Here is a 19,483-nt window from a genome sequence, read left to right as displayed (position 1 = left end):
GCTCAATTACTGATGTACCGTAGCCTCTCGCTCTCTCTCCCTCCGCTTCTCTTATTTTCTTAATTATAGCACATTCCACATTTTAAGACACATTTCTCCTCATCCCGTCTTTTAATTATGCAGCAGCGTTTTGGCTCCGGCTTCTGACGATACAGTCGGTGTCCTACCTGTTTTTACACAGAGGATCTGCCAGCTGAACTAGGTCCTCACTGTATGTTGACTGCTCCTAGATTTCCCCTGCAATGAGACAATTACAATAACGTCCCTGCCTTTGATGTGCTTTCCAAATAACTGGGTCAAGTCAGATGAGAGTATCTGTGAGTCAGATACTAATTTACCTCATAGTTGGGGAAAATCAAACAATTCTGTGTAGAACTCCAAAACTGACAGATAAATCTAGCTGGAAATGATTGCAACAGTAGTGCCCAAGTTTTTAGTGCCATTTCTTTTCAGGGTTTCATCTACATTTGCTCCAGCTTCATTAGTCCAAAAATAAGTGTAATTAGCATGTTTAGAAAACTCAGGTGTTCTGTTATTTGCTTTGAAAAGCTCGCAGAACTTGCCAGTGATTACAAAACTGAAGTAGACTATTGATATCCCAGTGATATATCCGATTGTCTGTTATTTTGCTAATTGTGCTCTTAAATTTGCAAAGTTTGATTTGATAAACAATGACAGCCCAAGGTCAAGTTCTGACTTCGACGTTTCATTAGTTTTCTAAATATAAACCCAATTTCAAAAGGTTATATTAGCATATGGAAATTTTGTTAAACAGATGAGTAACATGACTCAACTTAAGATCTACTTTCTCGATTTTTTTCGTGCTTCCCACCACATGTCATGGACTATGTTTACATGCACAAAATATTCCAGTTTGTGCCCTTATTCCAAAAAAGATATTGTTCCTACTCGGCTGTTAACATAGCTAATACAAATAAATATTCCACTAATATGATGATTTACATTCAGCCCTTCATACTTCAATTAACGTAACCTAACATGCCGTTCATGATGTCCAAATATGGAAAAATGGAAGAGATGCTTGTGCCATCTTGCTTCTCATTCATTTTCTGTAACCGCTTATCCTGTTAGGGGTCGCGTGGGTGCTGGAGCCTAGCCCAGCTGTCATTGGGCGAGAGGCAGGGTACACCCTGGACAGGTCACCAGACTATCACAGGGCTGACACATAGAGACAGACAACCATTCACACTCACATTCACACCTACGGACAATTTAGAAGTCACCAATTAACCTAACTTACCTGTCTTTGGACTGTGAGAGGAAGCCGGAGTACCCGGAGAAAACTGACACAGGGAGAACATGCTGGTTCCATATGGAGAGGCTCCCCCAACCCTGGTGTTCGAGCCCCTGACCCTGGGCTCAGACCAGGAGCCCTCTCGCCACGAGGCAACAATGTTAACCACTGTACCACCGTGGCACCCCCATTTGTGCATAATCCAAAAACCTGTTACTGTGTAATAAAAACTTGGTGTGTTTCTTTTTCTGACCAAGAATGTGGAGTTTTTTGTGCGGGGGCATACATTTCTTCCCCTGCCTTGCAAACTCTCAGCAAACAGGTTTGTTTACAGTGTATCCATGACAACGCACAGAACTCACCATTAACAGTCAAGAGGCAAATAGTTGAGATGTTTATTCTGAATGCACTGTATACATACCCAAAGACTGCTCCTACTAGTAGCATATCCCACATGTTTGAATTGAGAAATGCTTCGTTTGGAATAAGGCCTAATTCAGAATATCCAAACAGAATATGCTGTTTACATGGCCTATATCAAATTCAGAATATTCTTATAGGCTAGTTGGAATAATGTGGAATATAAGTGTGCAGGTAAACAGTCATGGCCTTCCTAAGCAAATGGACTCGGCTCATTTGTTATCCCAAGACCTAAGCAGTGGAACGTCTGTCATGAGATAACAGGCTGTCATATAACCTCTGTCTCTGTTCAAGAATGATCCCTGGCGTCAGATGTGAGTGGCCTACTTGATCTTTCTCCGGCTGTGCGCTGGCTCCTGGTCAAAACCGTTCGCTTCTCCCTAGTTGATGCTGTGACTTGTTTTGGTTTGACAGACAGCTGATGCTTGGAACAGCTAGCAAGAGATCTCACATCACAAGGACTCAGCACAAATCGTTCAACACCTGAGAGGAATAGTTTAACATTTTGAAAAACATGATTATACTCTTTCTTGCAGAGACTCAGATGAGTTTGATGCCACTCATATCTGTCAGTTACATGTAAGGCTATAGGAAGGAGAGGGTTAGCTTTGCTAGGCATTAAAACTGAAACAGCGATTTAAAAAAAAAAATCTACCTCCTCTCTGACCAAAAAAACCTCACATCAGATATAACATGTTATTTAGTTTTAGAGGTGGTAATAGGCAGATTTCATTAGCTTTCTACTAGGGGTGGTTCAAGGATAAGTGGAGGTCCTGGGTTTAGCCATGAAATCTTTCAATGAGTCTGGGGTCACACTTGCATCCATAAATATTGCAAAGTCAATTATAAATGTCATGATAAATGAATACTTGCCAATTTTCAACCAGGTGTGTGTCACTGCAGTGTGGGGAGTGTGTGCAGACAAACATCAAGGCGCCCCCCTATGTTGGCAGCATCAACAACTCCCAATCTGTGCTGTGAGAAAAAAATCCACTGGATGACACGAAACATGTCATTGCATCATCCTTCACATTTCAGCTGGCAGACGGACAGAAAGCTCCGGGAGCTGGCGGCAAGGGGAGCGTCGTAACACTGTTCATCTGTACACAACCCCCACACCACAGCTGGGTTGGAAATTGGCAGAGTATCCCCTTAACAGTCAAAAAACAGCTTTTGCCTCCTTTACTTGTACATTCAGATATGTTAAAGACTTTGCTGTAATTTAAACAATATGAGTAATCCACCCTGACTGAATGTATTGTTAATTCACTTCATTTATTTAAGTTAGCGTTCCTTATGGAACAATAAATTCAACAAGCAACATCATTATAATTTAAACAGCCACAAAGGTGCACATCAGAATGAGTAAAATTAGCACATTTAATTGCAAACATTAATAAATGCTCCATCCAGTTTTAAACTAATAAACAGCAGCTCTGTGTTTGAAACAAGAGCTAATTATGACTGGTTATTATCAGCTGCCACTGACTGAGTGAGCTGGGGACATTATGTATTAAAGCACACCTGTGGGGCTCTGTCATCTGGTGTTAGTTGTTGTTTGGGATCCAAAAGGGGTGAGTAAAGGCTATTCACATTACACGATTTTGCGTCGCAGAGACTATTGTAATCTTTTGAGTGTTCATACCCGGCGACGTGTGTTTCTGTCATCAGGAGTCTCGCCAACTGCGTTTCAACCTGTGTGTGCACACCACAAGATTTCTCCAACGAGCCCTCGCCGACGGAGCCCCAGATAACGAGGTGACGTCACCAAAATAAGTTTTTTAACGTGACACATTGTAAAGGCATGGATATTCCTTCCAGTGTTGAATCAGATCTGCCTCCAGGGCCTGGGTGTTGGTGCTTGCCGGCCGGCTTGTCAGTGTTGGCAAATCTGGGGAGAGAAACAAGCAACCAGGGCTATGGAAACAAGCCCAAAAGAAGCAACGGATATATAGAGAGAAAGGCGACGTTTAGAGAGCAAGCCAAAATAAGCAACTCCACTTAAGAAAAAAAAAAGCCCCAAAAAACACTACACGCGACCACCAATATTTGTAAGCGACTTTACAAAAAAACATGCCCAAAGTCGCGGCTAATAAGCGGACCTGGCAACCCCGCAGCTTGTCCTCCTGTGTGCTGGGGAGAGAGAAGTTCTTATTTCTGTTCCATCAGCGCTTCACTCCGGCCTTTTCATTTAAAACTCATTGGATTTCATACAAAAAATGCCATACGTGATGAAAAGTAAAAGCTTTTGGTCTTTGCTGAAAACATTTGGGGCTTTAGTCACGTAGGACTGCCTTTGGAGCCGCCTATGCTTTATACAGCGCCAGGCCAGCTGTTTCCCCCTGTTTCCAGTCTTTATCCAAAGCTAATATAACCATCTGCTTGCTGTAGTTTCATAACAGACATACACGATGGTGGTGTCAATCTTCTCTTTAACTCCCTGGAAGAAAGCAAATAAGTGTATTTCCCAAAATGTTGAACTACTCCCTCAAGAGCACCCTCACCAAGAGGAAAACTGCCGTGGTTTATGACATCACGTGTAGCTGTAGAGAACATGACAAAGATGCTGGACATGAGTGATTGAATGCCGAGGGATGAGCGCTTTCAACCAAAGGTCATGGTCATCATCAGTTAATAGAGCTTAGTTGTCATGTCATGTGTCCTAGAATGAGAACTCAGAGAAAGCCTGTCAATTGACCATGAGTTGAGACTATATTTTAATACAGAGGAAAAGAATTTATTCTGATGTGCAAATTGAGTGCTTAAAGTACCAGCTTACTATGCAGTTAAATTTACAGTAAAATGAGTCTGTTCATAATTTATTTAAATGAATCTCTTGAAAAAAAAAAGATAATTTACAGCTTCCATGTGAAACTAAAACTTAGTCTCGCCTCTAATTTGACCGCCAGTCGGTGTAAATAAAACATTTATGTAAAAATGTAAAACGTTCCATTTATCACAGTAAATAAGTATGTTTATTATCAGCTTTATGAAGTTCCGTGCACTTCACTTTATCGAGTGCATGTCCCCCCCCCCCCCCCCCCTTAAATTACAGTGATGGATGTTTGCGTGCATGTGAACAAGCTTATTAGAGAATCCACACCCCATCAGTTCCTGCAAATAGTTACAAATGGATGCAGGGATGCCTCATTTTTTTTTCCTGTTTATCATCTAACGTCTCATTCAGCTCACTCAAACATGAACGTGCAAGAAAATCACCCTTTACTGACTTTGGAAATCTTCATATACACTATGTATTTGGAGACATCTGGTGCCATTAAAATAGATTTTTTTTTTTTCCCCCCGACATGGTAAGAAGTACTACAACTACTAACAGTTTATATCATTAAAACTAGGAAATTGGCAAGATTTGTGTGAGCTTTGGGTTCTGGCCAAAGCATATCATGTTGAAACTGAGCATAAAAAACTGGATGTAGCTTTATTTCATTTAATTGTTTCATTTTCAGCTTTTTTTTTGGGCTGTTCCTGGAATAAAATGTTTAATCTCGCTACCGAAAAAGAATTATTTTACTGAAAGAAAACCAGAATCATTGGGAGATGCAGAGTAAGAGTAGTTATGAGGTGGGTGTTTGCATGAGCTGGAAGGCAAGCGAAGGCTGGTGAGTAGATGAGCATCAAACACCAGATGCCAGACCTGCTATCAGTTTGAATATAATTACAGCACACTCTCATCCATGCATATAACAAGTCCTTCTGTGCTCATTTATCATTTAACACAATTTGAAAAAAAAAAAAAAAGTAAAATGGAACGCTTACTTGCGGATCGATTTCTATCACGGTGAGGGGAATTTAAAGAAGAGGAAATAGAATTTATGTTCTAAAGGTCCATTAATAATAATAATAATAATAACCTGGGATATCTACAGATTCCATGTGACACTTTCATTAATATCCTCAGTGCTTTTTAAATGATTTATTGAACTCAATATACGTTTTTCCCCTGTTGGCCGGGAAGCTCTGTATGTTGTTAATAAAATATGCTGGTTTTTGTTCCATTTATACCAAGCATTCACTAATATTTACATTGTATACTGTACATAAATGCGAGATGTGTACTCAGGAGTGGATCTCTTTGTAGGAGGCAGCCTCAGTGTAGCCAGCAGGTTTGATATGGAGAGACAAATTGCAAACTGGAGCAAAGATAGAGGGGGAAAAAAACACATTCAGTGACAGAATCAATTTCTGGTTTAAATGAATTAAAAGGAAAGAAAGGCAAGGCGAAGGCATCGAGCATGCCTTTTACTTTCCCCCAAACAATCCTCTAAATGCAGCAATAAACAGACTCAGACTGCAACGGTAGACATAAGAAGATATAGATTTTAATATCTTTATAAACATTTTTGTACTGTTGTTTTTCTGATGATAACTTACTGAACAATTGAATTATGGCAAAGAAAGAAGATGAGTAGGCATACAGTAGAACGAGAAATTGGGAGGTGAGGAAGTGTGCATTAACAAATAAAAGGTTCTAAAAATATAACATGAAAAATACGTAAATAAACGAATCACCAGAAAATCAAAAAATTGACGGACTCTTCCTGACAGGAGGAGCAGAAAACCCTGTTATCATCATCGATGTCACTGATATTGTTTTTCTCATAGTAATACAGTAAATGATTAATATCAGCACTGCAGGAAGTCCTCTCCGTTATTACTGGTATGGTTCACATCATTGATACAAACACCATCTTATCAGAAGATTTAAGGGAGGCACAAAAGCTCCAGAAGTACAGCAAGATGTCCCGTAACTGTCCATCTGTTGATCTGCATCCCCTGGTCACTTCAGAAGCAATTGTCTTGGCCTTGGATCCCCACATCCATGGACAATCACATCAGTTAAGAGGCAAAATTCTCTCTGCATGATCCCTGTTTTGCCATGCTCCATTCAAAATGTTATTTTTTTTTTTTGATCTTTTATTGATCACATGAGTCATTGAAGGTACACACACATTTTTTTCCTCCAGTCTTGTTCTTGTATTCCTTTTGAAGTTAAGTCATTAAGAGAAAAAATGTGTTCCTCACATTCTCAATGAGGGAGGTACTTCCTCACTGAGGAGGAATCAGTTCAGCGCAACCTCACTGGGAAACTGAGAAAGCCCCGTTTGACCCTCGACCTCTAAGGCTCCTGTTGGCCCCGCAGCAGGGATCCATCTCTAGGTCCATTTTGTGTCTTAGAAAAATCAAATGAACAACATCTGACACAAGATATAGACAGACTTCTTCAATATTCACAGCTTGATCTCCCAGAGACACACATTGTTTTCCAAGCAAATGAAAATAGCGCATGGCAGTCCTCGCCATCTTGAAACAATTAGCAGCTTAATATTCAGTTGCACAGAAGGAGAAAAGTGGTGAAAATGAAGATGGAAGCGGAGTTTTGTTACCGGTAATACTAATGAGGAATACTGTTAAATAGGCAGAAAGGTTGGTACCTGAAAAGAGTCAGCATTATGTAGAGAGCGGTTGTCACAATTTGTTACGGCGTCATACGGTGTATGAGCTAATGGTTGCTCTATTTATAGCCTTGAAACATCTGAGGCTATAGATTTCCACTTTGTCGTGATAATGGCACATTCCTATGTCTGATACTGCCATGCTTACACTTTGCCTCTTTGTTTATGAGGAAACACTTACACCCAATTGTTCGGACAAAATACATTTGGCAGAAAGGATGAGAGCAAGATGAAACTGATGCCAGAGGCTTTACAGGCTCATCGACCTACCATTTGTACCTTCTTGATAACAATTTACAGACTGTGAACTGAAAATTAAAGCTGGATGGAGCACCAGGCTTATCTGTCTCACAGCTAACTGGCTAATAAGTCATCTCTTCCTCTGTTGCTCTGTGTTCACCAAATTTTGGTTATCTGAGCTCCAGTTGAGTGAAAAACACAAGTTAAAAAATACATAAGATACCGAGACATATGAAGATGAAATCATACTGGCATAAGTGGCAGTGCAAGCTTGGTCTGCATTAACCTTTTATCATTCTCTGTCTCTCAGTCCCTTCGATTTTAGCGCTGTGAGTCTTTCTGTCGTAGATGTTTGATGCTTTGATGCCTGTTTCGGTCTGAACAGTAAAGCTCCCTACACAACATTTACACATATAATCACACTCACACACACATACATAAAAGACACACAGGCCTTGTAGTGCAGGAGCAAGAGAGGGTCTGAGGGCTGTGTTTTTTTGTGATTAGCATTTGCCAAACCCTCTGAAGGTCAACGCAGAATGAAGTCAATATTTGTCGTTATCAAGGCCACAAAGAGGGCACAGACATGTAGTAATGACTGGGATAAGGTTGCCCTATTGTTGGCTTGCTGAACCCCACTAGGGGGGCGAACAGTGGTCCGGGGAGTGCACTTGTGCTTCCTCCGTGTGACGGTGCCGTCTGGGGACGTGTGGTCATGTTTGCCCCCATCTGTGAAATCTGGGGAGGAATCCTCCTTGTCTGCCATGACCTCCTTTGAGTGGTGAACCTCATTGTCACCCTTCCCTTTGCTCACCCTGTTACGAGGCTTTGTGCAGTTTCGAGAGCGGCCAGGCCTCGAGGGGTGCACTATGTGGGTCTGCCCTCCAGAGCCGACCACTACACCACGATTCATAGACGGATTGACCGTGCCAGATAAATTGTTAGTCTGGGCTCTGGACTCGGAATTAGGTACAGTTGGTGAACAGTTGGGGAAGTCCTCCTTGCGAAGCTCCTTGAGGTCTTTCCCAACCATATCAGCCGGCGACTGGCAACCCACTGAGGATGTTGAACCTCTGAAACGCTTCAACCATTCCCATAGCGACAGGGCCTTGCAGTCACAAGACCAAGGGTTGTCGTTGAGGCGCAGGTATTCCAGTGCAGGCAGTGTGTCCAGGCACTGTCCGGACAGCTCTATCAGGGTGTTGTTGAACAGGTAGAGGGTGGTGAGACGTTTAAGGTCATGGAACGCCAGGCGGTCAACCCACTCGATCTGGTTTTGGTGCAGAAGCAGTCGGTCCAAGGCTCGAAGGCCTCTGAAGGTGTTCTGGTTGAGGCTCCACAGACGGTTTCCATGCAGGAACAGGTGGCTCAGGTTGTGGAGGTCCATAAATGTGTCATCCTGCAGGAACTTCAGATGATTATCCTGGGGAGATACAGAAAGCACAGAATCACAAGATTACTTAGTATGCAATGTTTTCATTCCAACATTATTGTATTGAGGTAATGTAACCTTACTTGTGTCTATATGCCATAAAAACATTTTATGAAAGCATATGCTATTTGCACCTGAGGTGTAAATAGCCAATGTGACTATGTATACCTGAGTGTATATTCACGGGTGTCCTAGCAACATCATAATATGACATTAACACGAATGGGTCTATTCAGATATTCTGTGAAAGTTTATATACAGGAGCTCTTTTAACACAGAGATCTCATCATTGGGTTGCTACAAAGTCTCCTCTTTATGCTGCCTTTGCATTTTTACACAGAACCAAACAACAGTGGCATCATGTTGGTGTAGTGTGTGTGTTAGATAGAATGCCGGCATCCTGGAAGCAACAGAGGCATAACATTTAACACAACAGCATCAGTGATGAAAAACATACTTGTTGGCAGTGCTTTCTAAACAATAACGATGGCCTAACATGGCACTAACAGATATTTTACCAATCCTGTTATATGGTAGTTTACCTTGTCCTCTGCTGAGAGGGTAAGGAGATCCTGATCTCATTGTCTCCGCAATATGTCAACATTTTACGCTGCTGTTCTTCTTTGAGTTAGCTGCTAACTGCTTCTAGCTGCCTTTTAAATCTCCCGACAGTGGGCCACACAGAACACGTCGTCTTAACGTCACGTTAACGTGCTGTCCGTGGTCCCGTCCTGCTGGCTTCCCTGTTTATACAGACGCTGCTTTGGGGCTGTTTCTACTTCTGCTGCCCGCTTAAAGGCCAGACAGCTCCGTACCACCGTCTGCTACGAGGTTGCATAATGCCGTGATATTCCTGCCTTGAACAGGCTGTGTAAAAGGTGCTACAGTGTGCATTCAGTAGCTTTATACATCCTGTCAACTGTCTTAAAATGATATGTCAGCATTTACTCACACTCAGTCTCCTGTGTGGAAGTCCTGTACTGAACCCATTCACCCATCATGTCTTACTAATTGACTGTGTTGCTCTTTATACAGTGTCACCTGACTCTGGCGTTAAATATGTGATTGTTTTCCAGTAGATTTACCACTTTAACATCAGAGAATATCTGCAATTGGCTGGTACTGGCCCTAATCATGACCTCTTTGCCCTAAATCTAGTTGATTCTGACCTCGATGCACCAAGGTGACAAGTACTAGCCAATCACAGCACCCAGCTGGATCCATAATAAAGTGTCGTAAGGATAGGTATAAATAGCCGAATAGCTGCATTCAGCATACTATGCACACAGTACCAATCTGTTCAAATTCAAGAGTCTCAGTGAATAAGCACTACAGGCTGTGCCTCGTACTCCATGGGGAGCGTCCATCTGACCTCTTGCGTGCCTTTTGTAAACTAGACTACTGTTGTTATTTTCACAAAATAGAGAAAACTAACAAGCAGTGCTGAATGGATAATCATGACACCAGACCATCTGAGAAGTAATGTGTTGAAGAGTTTTGGATTTGACACCACAGATGGAAAAATTGTGGATAAAGTTAAGGCTGCTTGCTGATGTTGTAAAATGCAACTGCCAGCTTGTCACTCAAGTGAGGCAGCGGAGGCACTATGAATAAACAACACATTAATATTACAACATAGTTTAGGATTGGACTACGTGGGTTGTGTTGGAATTAATTCGCATAGAATATGTGTTAGTTCACATTTCTTCTTGTGGAAAAGTGACAGCCCTAATAGAGTCTTAGTGATAAAACATAACTAAAGAACAACAGTATACCTGCAAGTAGAGATACTGCAGGTTTCTGAGGCCTTGGAAGATGTTATTAGGAAGTGAACTGAGCCCACAACGGTACAGATGAAGTGCATTGAGCCGACTCAGCCCGTGAAAGGTGTCTTCAGCCAAGGAGCGCAGGTGGCGGTTGTCTCCCAGATCCAACTCCTCCAGCAGTGTGAAGCCGTGGAAGGTGGAGGGTTCAATGTATGTGATGTTATTGGAGTAGATCCAGAGAGTGACTGTGTTGGAGCTGAAGTGGCCCCGCAGTAAGCGATGGATCTTATTGTTCTGTAAGAAGATGCGCTCACTGTCAGGGGGAATGCCTTCGGGGACCGACAGGAAGTTATGGGCTTGGCAGGAGACGGTGCTGGGTGAAGTGTAGCAGATACAGTGACGGGGGCAGGACCAGGAAAACTCGAGGCCACAGAGAACCAGCAGGAACTCCAGCCCACAGCCTGCAGTGAGCACACACACAAAACGCACACATCCACAGATTGAGAGGGAGAAAGAGGAAGGTTGAGAAAGAGTGGAGATTACAGACATAAATCACAAACACATACAAAGACAGACAGGAAAGAAAAAAGGAAATAGATTAAGCACAGAGTTCATTTTAACTTGAAATCTAGAGTTAGTGCCTTTTTGTCTCGTCCAAAACGTGTAAAGGAGAAATATATATGAATAACACTGTGAGTCGGCAGCCTCGATAGCAGCTCTGTGAGGCTTTTCTCAGCCCTAAAGCTAACATCAGAATGCTCGCAGTGGTAATGCTAACATGCTGATGCTTAGCAGAAATAATTTTTACCATGTTCACCATCCCACTTTAGCCTGTCAGCATGCTAACATTTACCTAGTAGCATTAAACACAAAGTACAGCTAAGGTTTATGAGAATGCCATTAGGTTTGCAGGTGTTTAAAAAAATGTAAAATGTCAGGGGATTGCCAAAGAATGTATCCTTTATCCAAGGGCATAGGCTTCGTTTCAACATTAGGGGAGGAGGACACATATGAGCCAGGTGGTTTGAGGGTGCTTCACCTAATTTCCTGCGTTGTGATGAAATTTTCTGCGCTGATTTGTGCCTTTGGTGCATCAATTTATCATGTAATTGTCATACATTTTGTCAAAATAAAAGTCCTCTGGTGGAGGGGTGGATGTGGGGGCAGCCCTGTATAGAAGAGTCATGATTAGCCTGCCTGTTTACCTGTTCCTGATCAGAATAGACTGGTTAATCAAACGCAACCAGTTCTTTCCCCCAATCTTTTACTCATAAATTGTTTTAGTCACAACCTTTTAGATTCTGAAAAGTATGATAAATATCGCTATCAGCAGCTCTCTCTGTGACTTAAGTGTCAACAGGATGATCTCCAATACCTGTAGAACCCCCATCTCATCAAGCCATGGCTTGTTTCAGTCCATAGCAAAAGCGAGAGTGTTTTGCTCATTCAAAGTATTGTTGTCAGATGGAAAATTTCATTTGAAGCCTCGTTCAGAGTGACGCATTGTCCCCCAGCAATCATTCCAGTCTCTCCACTTCTCTTATGGTTGAGTTCTTATACTTGTTTATCCATCCCTACATGGGCATCCTTATTCAAGCGAGAGCCTAACATTATGCCACAAAATGTCACTATGAACCACAAATTCCAACCTGATGACCAGGTAGTATTTTTGATATTTCAGTCAGAACCAAAATGGTGACCGACAGACTGAAATTGCCATCCTATGCTGCTTGCATGAATAAAAATGGATGTGCTAGTAATAGTAGTATATTGAAATCACACAACACAGGCTTGATTTTTTTTTTTTTTTTGATTGGTTCGACTTGTGCCATAGCACGTGCTGCACATATGGACTCTCTCTGTAACAGTTTACTATCTGAATCCACTGAGAGTGTTTAGGCCCACAATGAAGAGTCTGTTGAAGAAAGCAAACAATAACACCTGCTCCAGTGAGTCACAAGACGTCTCAGTGAAGCTGACTGGATCCTCGGTGCGACGCTCTTGTCTGATTCGACAACCAATGCTGTTATTTCAGAAATTACCCTTTCCAATATTCTGCCACCTTAGGGAGATGTGCTATTTAGAGTCCAATCCCTTCCCTGAGTCCATCGGCACTACTTTGCAGCGAGCGGAGGCTGTGATCAGTCTTTTTGTGTTGTTAAATGGGGCGTAGAATGCTTATTTAAACTTGTCGTAAGCTGCTCTAAGGCGCTTTCTGATCAGTGACATGATTCCCCAGATCCTTAAGACAGGAGATGTGACTTATCCACAGTCTCATCTGAAATGAGCGCAACTCACAGCCCATCACGAAACTTCCATCTGGCAACCCCTGGCTGTCTCCTACTCAATTTATTATTCACAGCATAGCAGAGGCCTGAGTCACTGCCTCTAATCGATATGCCTCTGTTGCCTTTTAACTCACCCTGTAATCCTGGGTCTTTTATGCTGGAAATTCAGGAGCTGCAGAATTACTCTCCACCAAGAGACAGGCGTATTTATCTAATATATTTTCTCGCCAAACTGTGGCTAAGCTGTGACATTCAGCGTCTGACTCCACTGACCTTTAACAGTAATTCTCTGTGTCTAGTTGCAGAGCTGGAGCATGGAGCTACGTGTCACCTGAACAGGAGTGCACTCTCTCGGGCACGGATCTAATCCTATTTGTTAAGCCTTGCCACTGGGCAACAATGGAAATGCATGCATCCTCCTAAACCAGAAATGTGCCCACAAAATGAGGTGATTCTTCACGGTTGAACACTGTCAAAAGGTTGAATCTGAGTGTGTGTTCATGTGTGCTAGTATGTATGTGGGTATTTTGTGTCACGACATGCCGTGGCAGCTACAATAGGCTTTATTCAGACTTTAAATGTTAATGTCATGACCTGCATCATGACATGGATTCTTATTGGCTTTACCCAGATTTGTCACACTGCTGTTACACTCTGTTGTCACTCCATAGCTGCCTTCTTTTTTTTTTTTTAACTCAATCTGTTTCTCTACTTGCCATTTCCATGAAGATGTATCAAGCATGGCACCTGCTGACTGAGTAAATAGGTGAAAACGTTTTGCAATACGCTTGGGAAATAAAGGTTTGCTTTATTTATCCGGCAAATAAGCAAGACAAGACATAGTAGGTTTTCCAGCCGTTGTTTGAGGAACATTTGCATTAAGCTGCACTCACCAGGTATTTGAGATGCAGGTATTTGCTGTTTCACATTTTATTAGAATACTGACCCTCACAGAAGAAGCATTCCCATAAATAGCACACAAACTGCAACAAATTTAATCTTTTGCTTTTACATTTGCTCTTAGATGAAATGATACTTGTTTCAATCACCTGCAGGAATTCATCCAAGAGATTCCATTATTCATTAAACTGATCCTCTCACTCCAGTAATGATATTTTTGAGGCCTTGAACTATTTCCATTAACACTTTACTTCATGCATGTCAATAGAATTAGGTAGCAGATATCTAACAAGAGAATGATCACAGCAGCCAAGAGACAGACAGTGATAAGTCTGATACACAGGGAATGAGAGTGTAGATGCTGCCCAGATAGTGAGACAATTTGAATCAGTGATCTGCTAATCACGTTGGACACATGGATGCGCCTTCTCTCCTCTCACTCTCCTCAGCTTGTCAGGATAAAGTAATAGATTCTTTACTGTGCTTAATCTGTTCCTCTAAAATGGCTGTTTTTACTGCTGTACCAAATACCTCCATTTGCAGAGAGAAATATAAAAAAACATGGTAGATAAGGAGTGTAATATCTTCCTCTATTGCTTCCCTATGAGCAAAATCTTTTAACTTCATCCCCGATGAGGCATTAGGAAACTCGAATTTATGATACGGATACTTCTTAGATGCTGAAAGTATCCCATTCACTCTCTTCTTCGTGCAGATTGAGTGACGAGGGAGCAATATACAGCCTTTTTCTTGTTTTCAGCCACACCGAGGACACGTGTGCTCTCTTTTGAAGCTGGCATAACATTCACTTCCACTGGAGACTTTAACACCTGCCAGCTCACTGATCTCAGCACCACATGCATTTACACCTCCAAACACAACTTTATAAACACGTGTAAATGCAAATTCATGCATGCATTCACACACACACATACCGATCAACCACAACATTAAAACCAGTGATGGGTGAAGTGAATAACATTGATCATCTTGTCACAAATGCTCTGCTGGAAAATTTTTGGTCTTGGCATATATGTGAATGCCACGTGACCCACACCACCCACTCAATCACTGTTGCAGATCAAGTACACCCCCTCATGGCAACGGCACTCCCTGAGGACTGCAGTCCCTCCAGCAGGACAACACACTATGCCACACTGCAAAAACTAGCCTGAGGAACATCACAAAGAGTTCAAGGAGACAACCTGGCCTCCAAATTTGCAAGATCCTAATCCAAGCGAGCTTCCATTGGATGCGCTGGTACCCCAAAGGTCTCGTGTCCATGCCTCTAGGACCTTAAAAGACCTTTGGGGTGTCCTGTGGTGTCTGGCACCAAGGGGTTCGTGGCAGATCCTTTGGGTCCTGTCGGTTGCATGTTGGGGTACCGGCACGTCAAATGGATGCTTGATCGATTGGGGGAATTTGGAGGCCAGGTTGACGCCTTGTGCTCTTTCGCACATTGCCCAGGCCTTTCCTGAGCAGTTTTTGTGGTGTGGCATGGCGCATTGTCCTGCTGCTGGGGCCGCTGCCATTGGGGAGTGTTGTTGTCATGAGGGGGTGTACTTGGTCTGCAATGGGTGTTTGGGTGGGTACTGCGTGTCAAGTGGCATCCACATGAATGTCAGGACCCAAGTTTTCCCATCAAAATATCACATAATGAGATAATCAGTCTTATTTACTTCACCTGTCAGTGGTTTTAACATTGTGGCTGATCGATGTATATACACATTTGAGTCGCTGTATGTCTGTGGATACACTAAGACATATATTCTCCAGCATAAACACATGCATCAGGTTTGGGATTGAGTAAGATCATGTCAGTGTGACAAGCATAAAAGGCTGAATGACGCTTGTTTACAGCGCTTTGAATAAGGAGACTGGTTTTCAGCACACATGAAAAATAAGTATTGTGTGGGAATGCTGTCCTTAAATGAAAATGTAAGAAGTTAATGTGTGTCATAACTTCATTGTGCGCTCACACAATAAGCCATTCAGAAGAGATTGTATTATATAAATAGCTTTGGACACAACGGAGCATATATATGCCAATAGTGCCTATTGGAATTTGGCAGAATAAAGGGGAGGCTCTGAAAGAGAGATAATGTGTTTTTGGAAAGGACAAGGCGCAGCTATCTCGGTTGGAGTCTGGGCTGTGTATTAACACTCTTGTCACAAGTCTTTCACCTCCGAGTGCAGCTTGCCAGCACCCCCCCTTTTCCTCCCCACTGGTTATTGATGACAGATGCTATTGATAGCTCTTCACAAGCACGTTCGACCCCGTGACCCCATCATTACCGAGTTCCCTTTTTTCTTTGGGGGTGCGGAAACGGAAATAGATAAATAAATGAATAAAACACAAAGGCTCGGGTCCCCTGACAGACTGGGAGGTGACTGTGTAGAATATCAGTGAAGCATAGTTCACACTGGATTTGCCCTCATGAATAACACATCTCTGCTAATGGGAGGGAAATGGTACGTCTGTAGAGGTGCGTGACTCTGCCCATAATTAGACTGGACAAACTCAATTTCCTGTGTCTCTCCAAAGACCCCGATAAGCACCCTGATGTTTTCGCTCCTGCTATTGGCTGGTTCGAAATAACGTCTCGACTCACTCCACACTCAAAAGGTGTTTACAGTCATGTTCATGCACACTGTGGTTATTAATGGTGAAGAAATACATTCATTGAATGGGCTCATTCTTCTGAGGAGCACGGCTTAAAACCCGGCTGATGAAATGTGTGCAACGTTGCTATCACCCTGTGGAGCTTATGTGGTGTCACTGTATGTAATATGGCGAATACACAATGCTATCTGTATCTCTTTATGTCATAAAATGTCCTAATAAGTCTAAACTGAGTCCAAGATGTGTGACTGTCAATGGTTTGGGTGGAAACAGAACAAAAGTTTGACCTTCCTTAAGAAACTGGATGTTGTGCACTGGCATATATTTCTACGGGGATGCACACGTAGGGCTGCACGATTATGACCCAAATAATAATCATTATTATGATCAATACTGACATCTGTTATTTATCAGGATTATTTACTGTTTTTAGTGACAAAATATTTTTATTGCACTTTTAGTTTTAATCAGGAGGGCGCTGCTTTTGCTTCCATGTTGTGCTACATTCCTGCTTATTACCAAATCTTTGCATCAAAGTTCTTAACCTGAATCCAGTGCATCTCCTACAGATACGTATCCGCTGCTGTATTTGTTTATTTTTTCACCGCAGTACGGTGGTATGTTCTCTCTTAGAGCTGAAATACTTCCAAACAAGGATGACAGTTGATGGCAGATGGTTTCCGTTGTGCCTGTCTGCGCTCACAATTATTAGGGAAAGTTTTTCGCCGGCTGTTGCAGCAGGGTGCATGTGATAGCTCCTCAAAAGTGGAGGCTGGCTGTTTGTTTTGGAAGCGCTCAATTAATATGCCGCGGCGTATTCGCTGGGAAGAGCACACATTTTACACGTCAGATTGTAGTTGATCAAGTTAATTTAATTGTGGTAAGCCAAACTCATGATTGTGATTAATATTCGATTAATTGAGCTACCCACGGGACATGCCCCCCTCTTTCATTGGAGCATGTGCAATAGCTCCCCCACTAAGACTTCTTAATTTTCTGGCGGAGGACACCCAAACCCCGTGTTACAAATGTGTAAACCCAATTTTGAAACAAAACCTGCACCCTTTATGTTGTGTACATACATGGAGGATTTCCTGATGAGGATGAAGTTGTTGTGAAGAGCCTATAAAGAAACAGAAAGGCACTGACAAAAAAGGCACCTTTAAAATGGTCCCTTACTTTAGCTTGTCAGTTTTCTATCTACTCTCTACGTCAGAATCAGATGCTGTGGTAAAAATAACTGCAGTATTACTGCAAGCATTTGAATGCTGCCCCTATTGGTTCAGAGCACATTTTCTGTTCACACATTCATTTGACATCCCTCACATGTTATCATGAACTCAACATTAGCAGACATTGTTCAGTCTCCAACATCTTCACGAGACAAAAATCAGATCATGTTAATAATACCAAATGCTACAATGAGGAGTAACACCTATAAATGTTCTACATAAAATCATTTTCTATTTATATTAGTCTATATAAGGCTCTGTTTCACAGCAAGCTGAACAATGCTCTGAATAGAACATCAGCAGCGTCTGACATTTCCAGTATGGGTCAATGATTGCATATTTATTTTAATTAAGAGTGTTGGAACAAAAGCACAAATGCAAATATTTATTCTTAAAGGATAAAGAAACAGCAATAATGGCGCAAAACTCAAGCTGTTTCTCATTACCATTTTTAAAGAATGTCTCTGTTGACTTGTTAAAAGCACTGATTACTGCCATTATTTTCTGACTGAACAGCAAACTCACACATGAACAATCTTGCCAACAGCTGTGACCAGCAACACGTCTGCCCGGGAATATTTTTTTTTTTTTTTCACAGCCTACTGCAGCACGTTATAGATTTTGTCTCATTTGCCATTCCCTGGCTCCACTGCAGGCAATATTGCCTCATAAGGTTGCTTGACTATTCTTCTAGTGAATGAAAGGGAAATGGGAGAGAACAGTGACAATGCTGAGATCTCGGAGAAACGCGGCAGTATGGAAATAGTTTAGAAATGTAGCACGTCGCTGTGATATTCTTCTGGTGCAGAGGCATCAGCAAACTGAGAGATTGCTTACAAGTGCGTATGTGTGTGTTTTGTCTGCACTGGAGAAGCATCATATCTGGCCTCATGTCTTATCACATGCTAGCACATCACAAATTAGGCTACACAGAGTTGATAGTGTAATTAGTAAATGCAAAGACTTCACAAATTATCAAGGGTATCTTCCTGGGTGGGGGGGTCCTCATTAGAGTTTTTAAAAACATTTATCTTTTTCTCTATCTTCTTTTTGGGATTGGTATAGATTTTTTGAGGGAGATCAATCAGCTTTTACTTCACATTGTCACTCAGCTTCATAAAGACACTTTTTTAAAAATATTTTGGAAATTCAGGATATTGTAAAAATGTTCAGAGGTCCCAAATTATAAAGCACAAGCTGTTCTTCAGACCAGCATGGCTTGCACTATTGATTTACATTTGGTTGTTCTGCTCCATGTTTGATTCCTTTGATTTGTGCCATGTGTGTTGGCACAGTGTGTGCTGCGAAATTAAGTGTTAACGCTCTTCAACGGCATCACCACTTCCTCCACAATAATTAGGATTTGATCATTTTTTTTATCGAGCTGGCTTCACTTTAAGAGACTGAACTGCTTCATGTTTCTGATTGTATCACTGCCAAAAGCAGACGGATGGTTAAACTAAAGAGAGCAGGTGAGAATTGAAGCCCATACAGTCACATAGCAGGTTGGCATCCAGAGTGCCAAGTTATTTCAGGGTTAAATGGACCAGCGTGCTCCCTACATTACTGATATTTATGTCTGCTAAGTGCTATTTTATAGGCCATTTGATATTGTGAGCAGCAGTGGCTGGTCAATGAGGCGTCCCTGTCGATAAATCTCTTGAGATTTACAATCTGGAATTGACTAAGTGAGAGAAGGAGAAAGTAAAAAGGTATGGTGAAAAACTGCACACAGAAGAGGAATACTAAGTTTGTGTGAAGAACTACAACAGAGGTATCTCTCACCGAAACAGTGCAGGTATTTGCAACTGCAGAGAGGTGAGGATCTCGCTGGTTATGGTGCTACTCAAAAA

General features: G+C 42.0%; 1 protein-coding gene across 1 annotated transcript in view; it reads right to left on the bottom strand.

The window, feature by feature from the left end:
* Positions 1-6,049: 6,049 nt before the first annotated feature.
* Positions 6,050-19,483, bottom strand: part of rtn4rl1b (reticulon 4 receptor-like 1b) — a 182,860-nt gene continuing 169,426 nt past the window's right edge. The window contains exons 2-3 of the mRNA XM_050033290.1: positions 10,597-11,048; positions 6,050-8,812 (exon numbers count right to left, since the gene is read on the bottom strand). Of these exons, the coding sequence (XP_049889247.1) occupies positions 7,919-8,812; positions 10,597-11,048 (1,346 nt within the window). The 3' untranslated portion in view covers positions 6,050-7,918. The remainder of the gene's footprint in view (positions 8,813-10,596; positions 11,049-19,483) is intronic.

This window comes from Epinephelus moara, chromosome 2 (assembly GCF_006386435.1).
Source record: "Epinephelus moara isolate mb chromosome 2, YSFRI_EMoa_1.0, whole genome shotgun sequence".
NCBI classification, from domain to species: domain Eukaryota; kingdom Metazoa; phylum Chordata; class Actinopteri; order Perciformes; family Serranidae; genus Epinephelus; species Epinephelus moara.
Note: the sequence above shows the minus strand (reverse complement) of the source record. Positions and strands in the feature narration are given on the sequence as shown.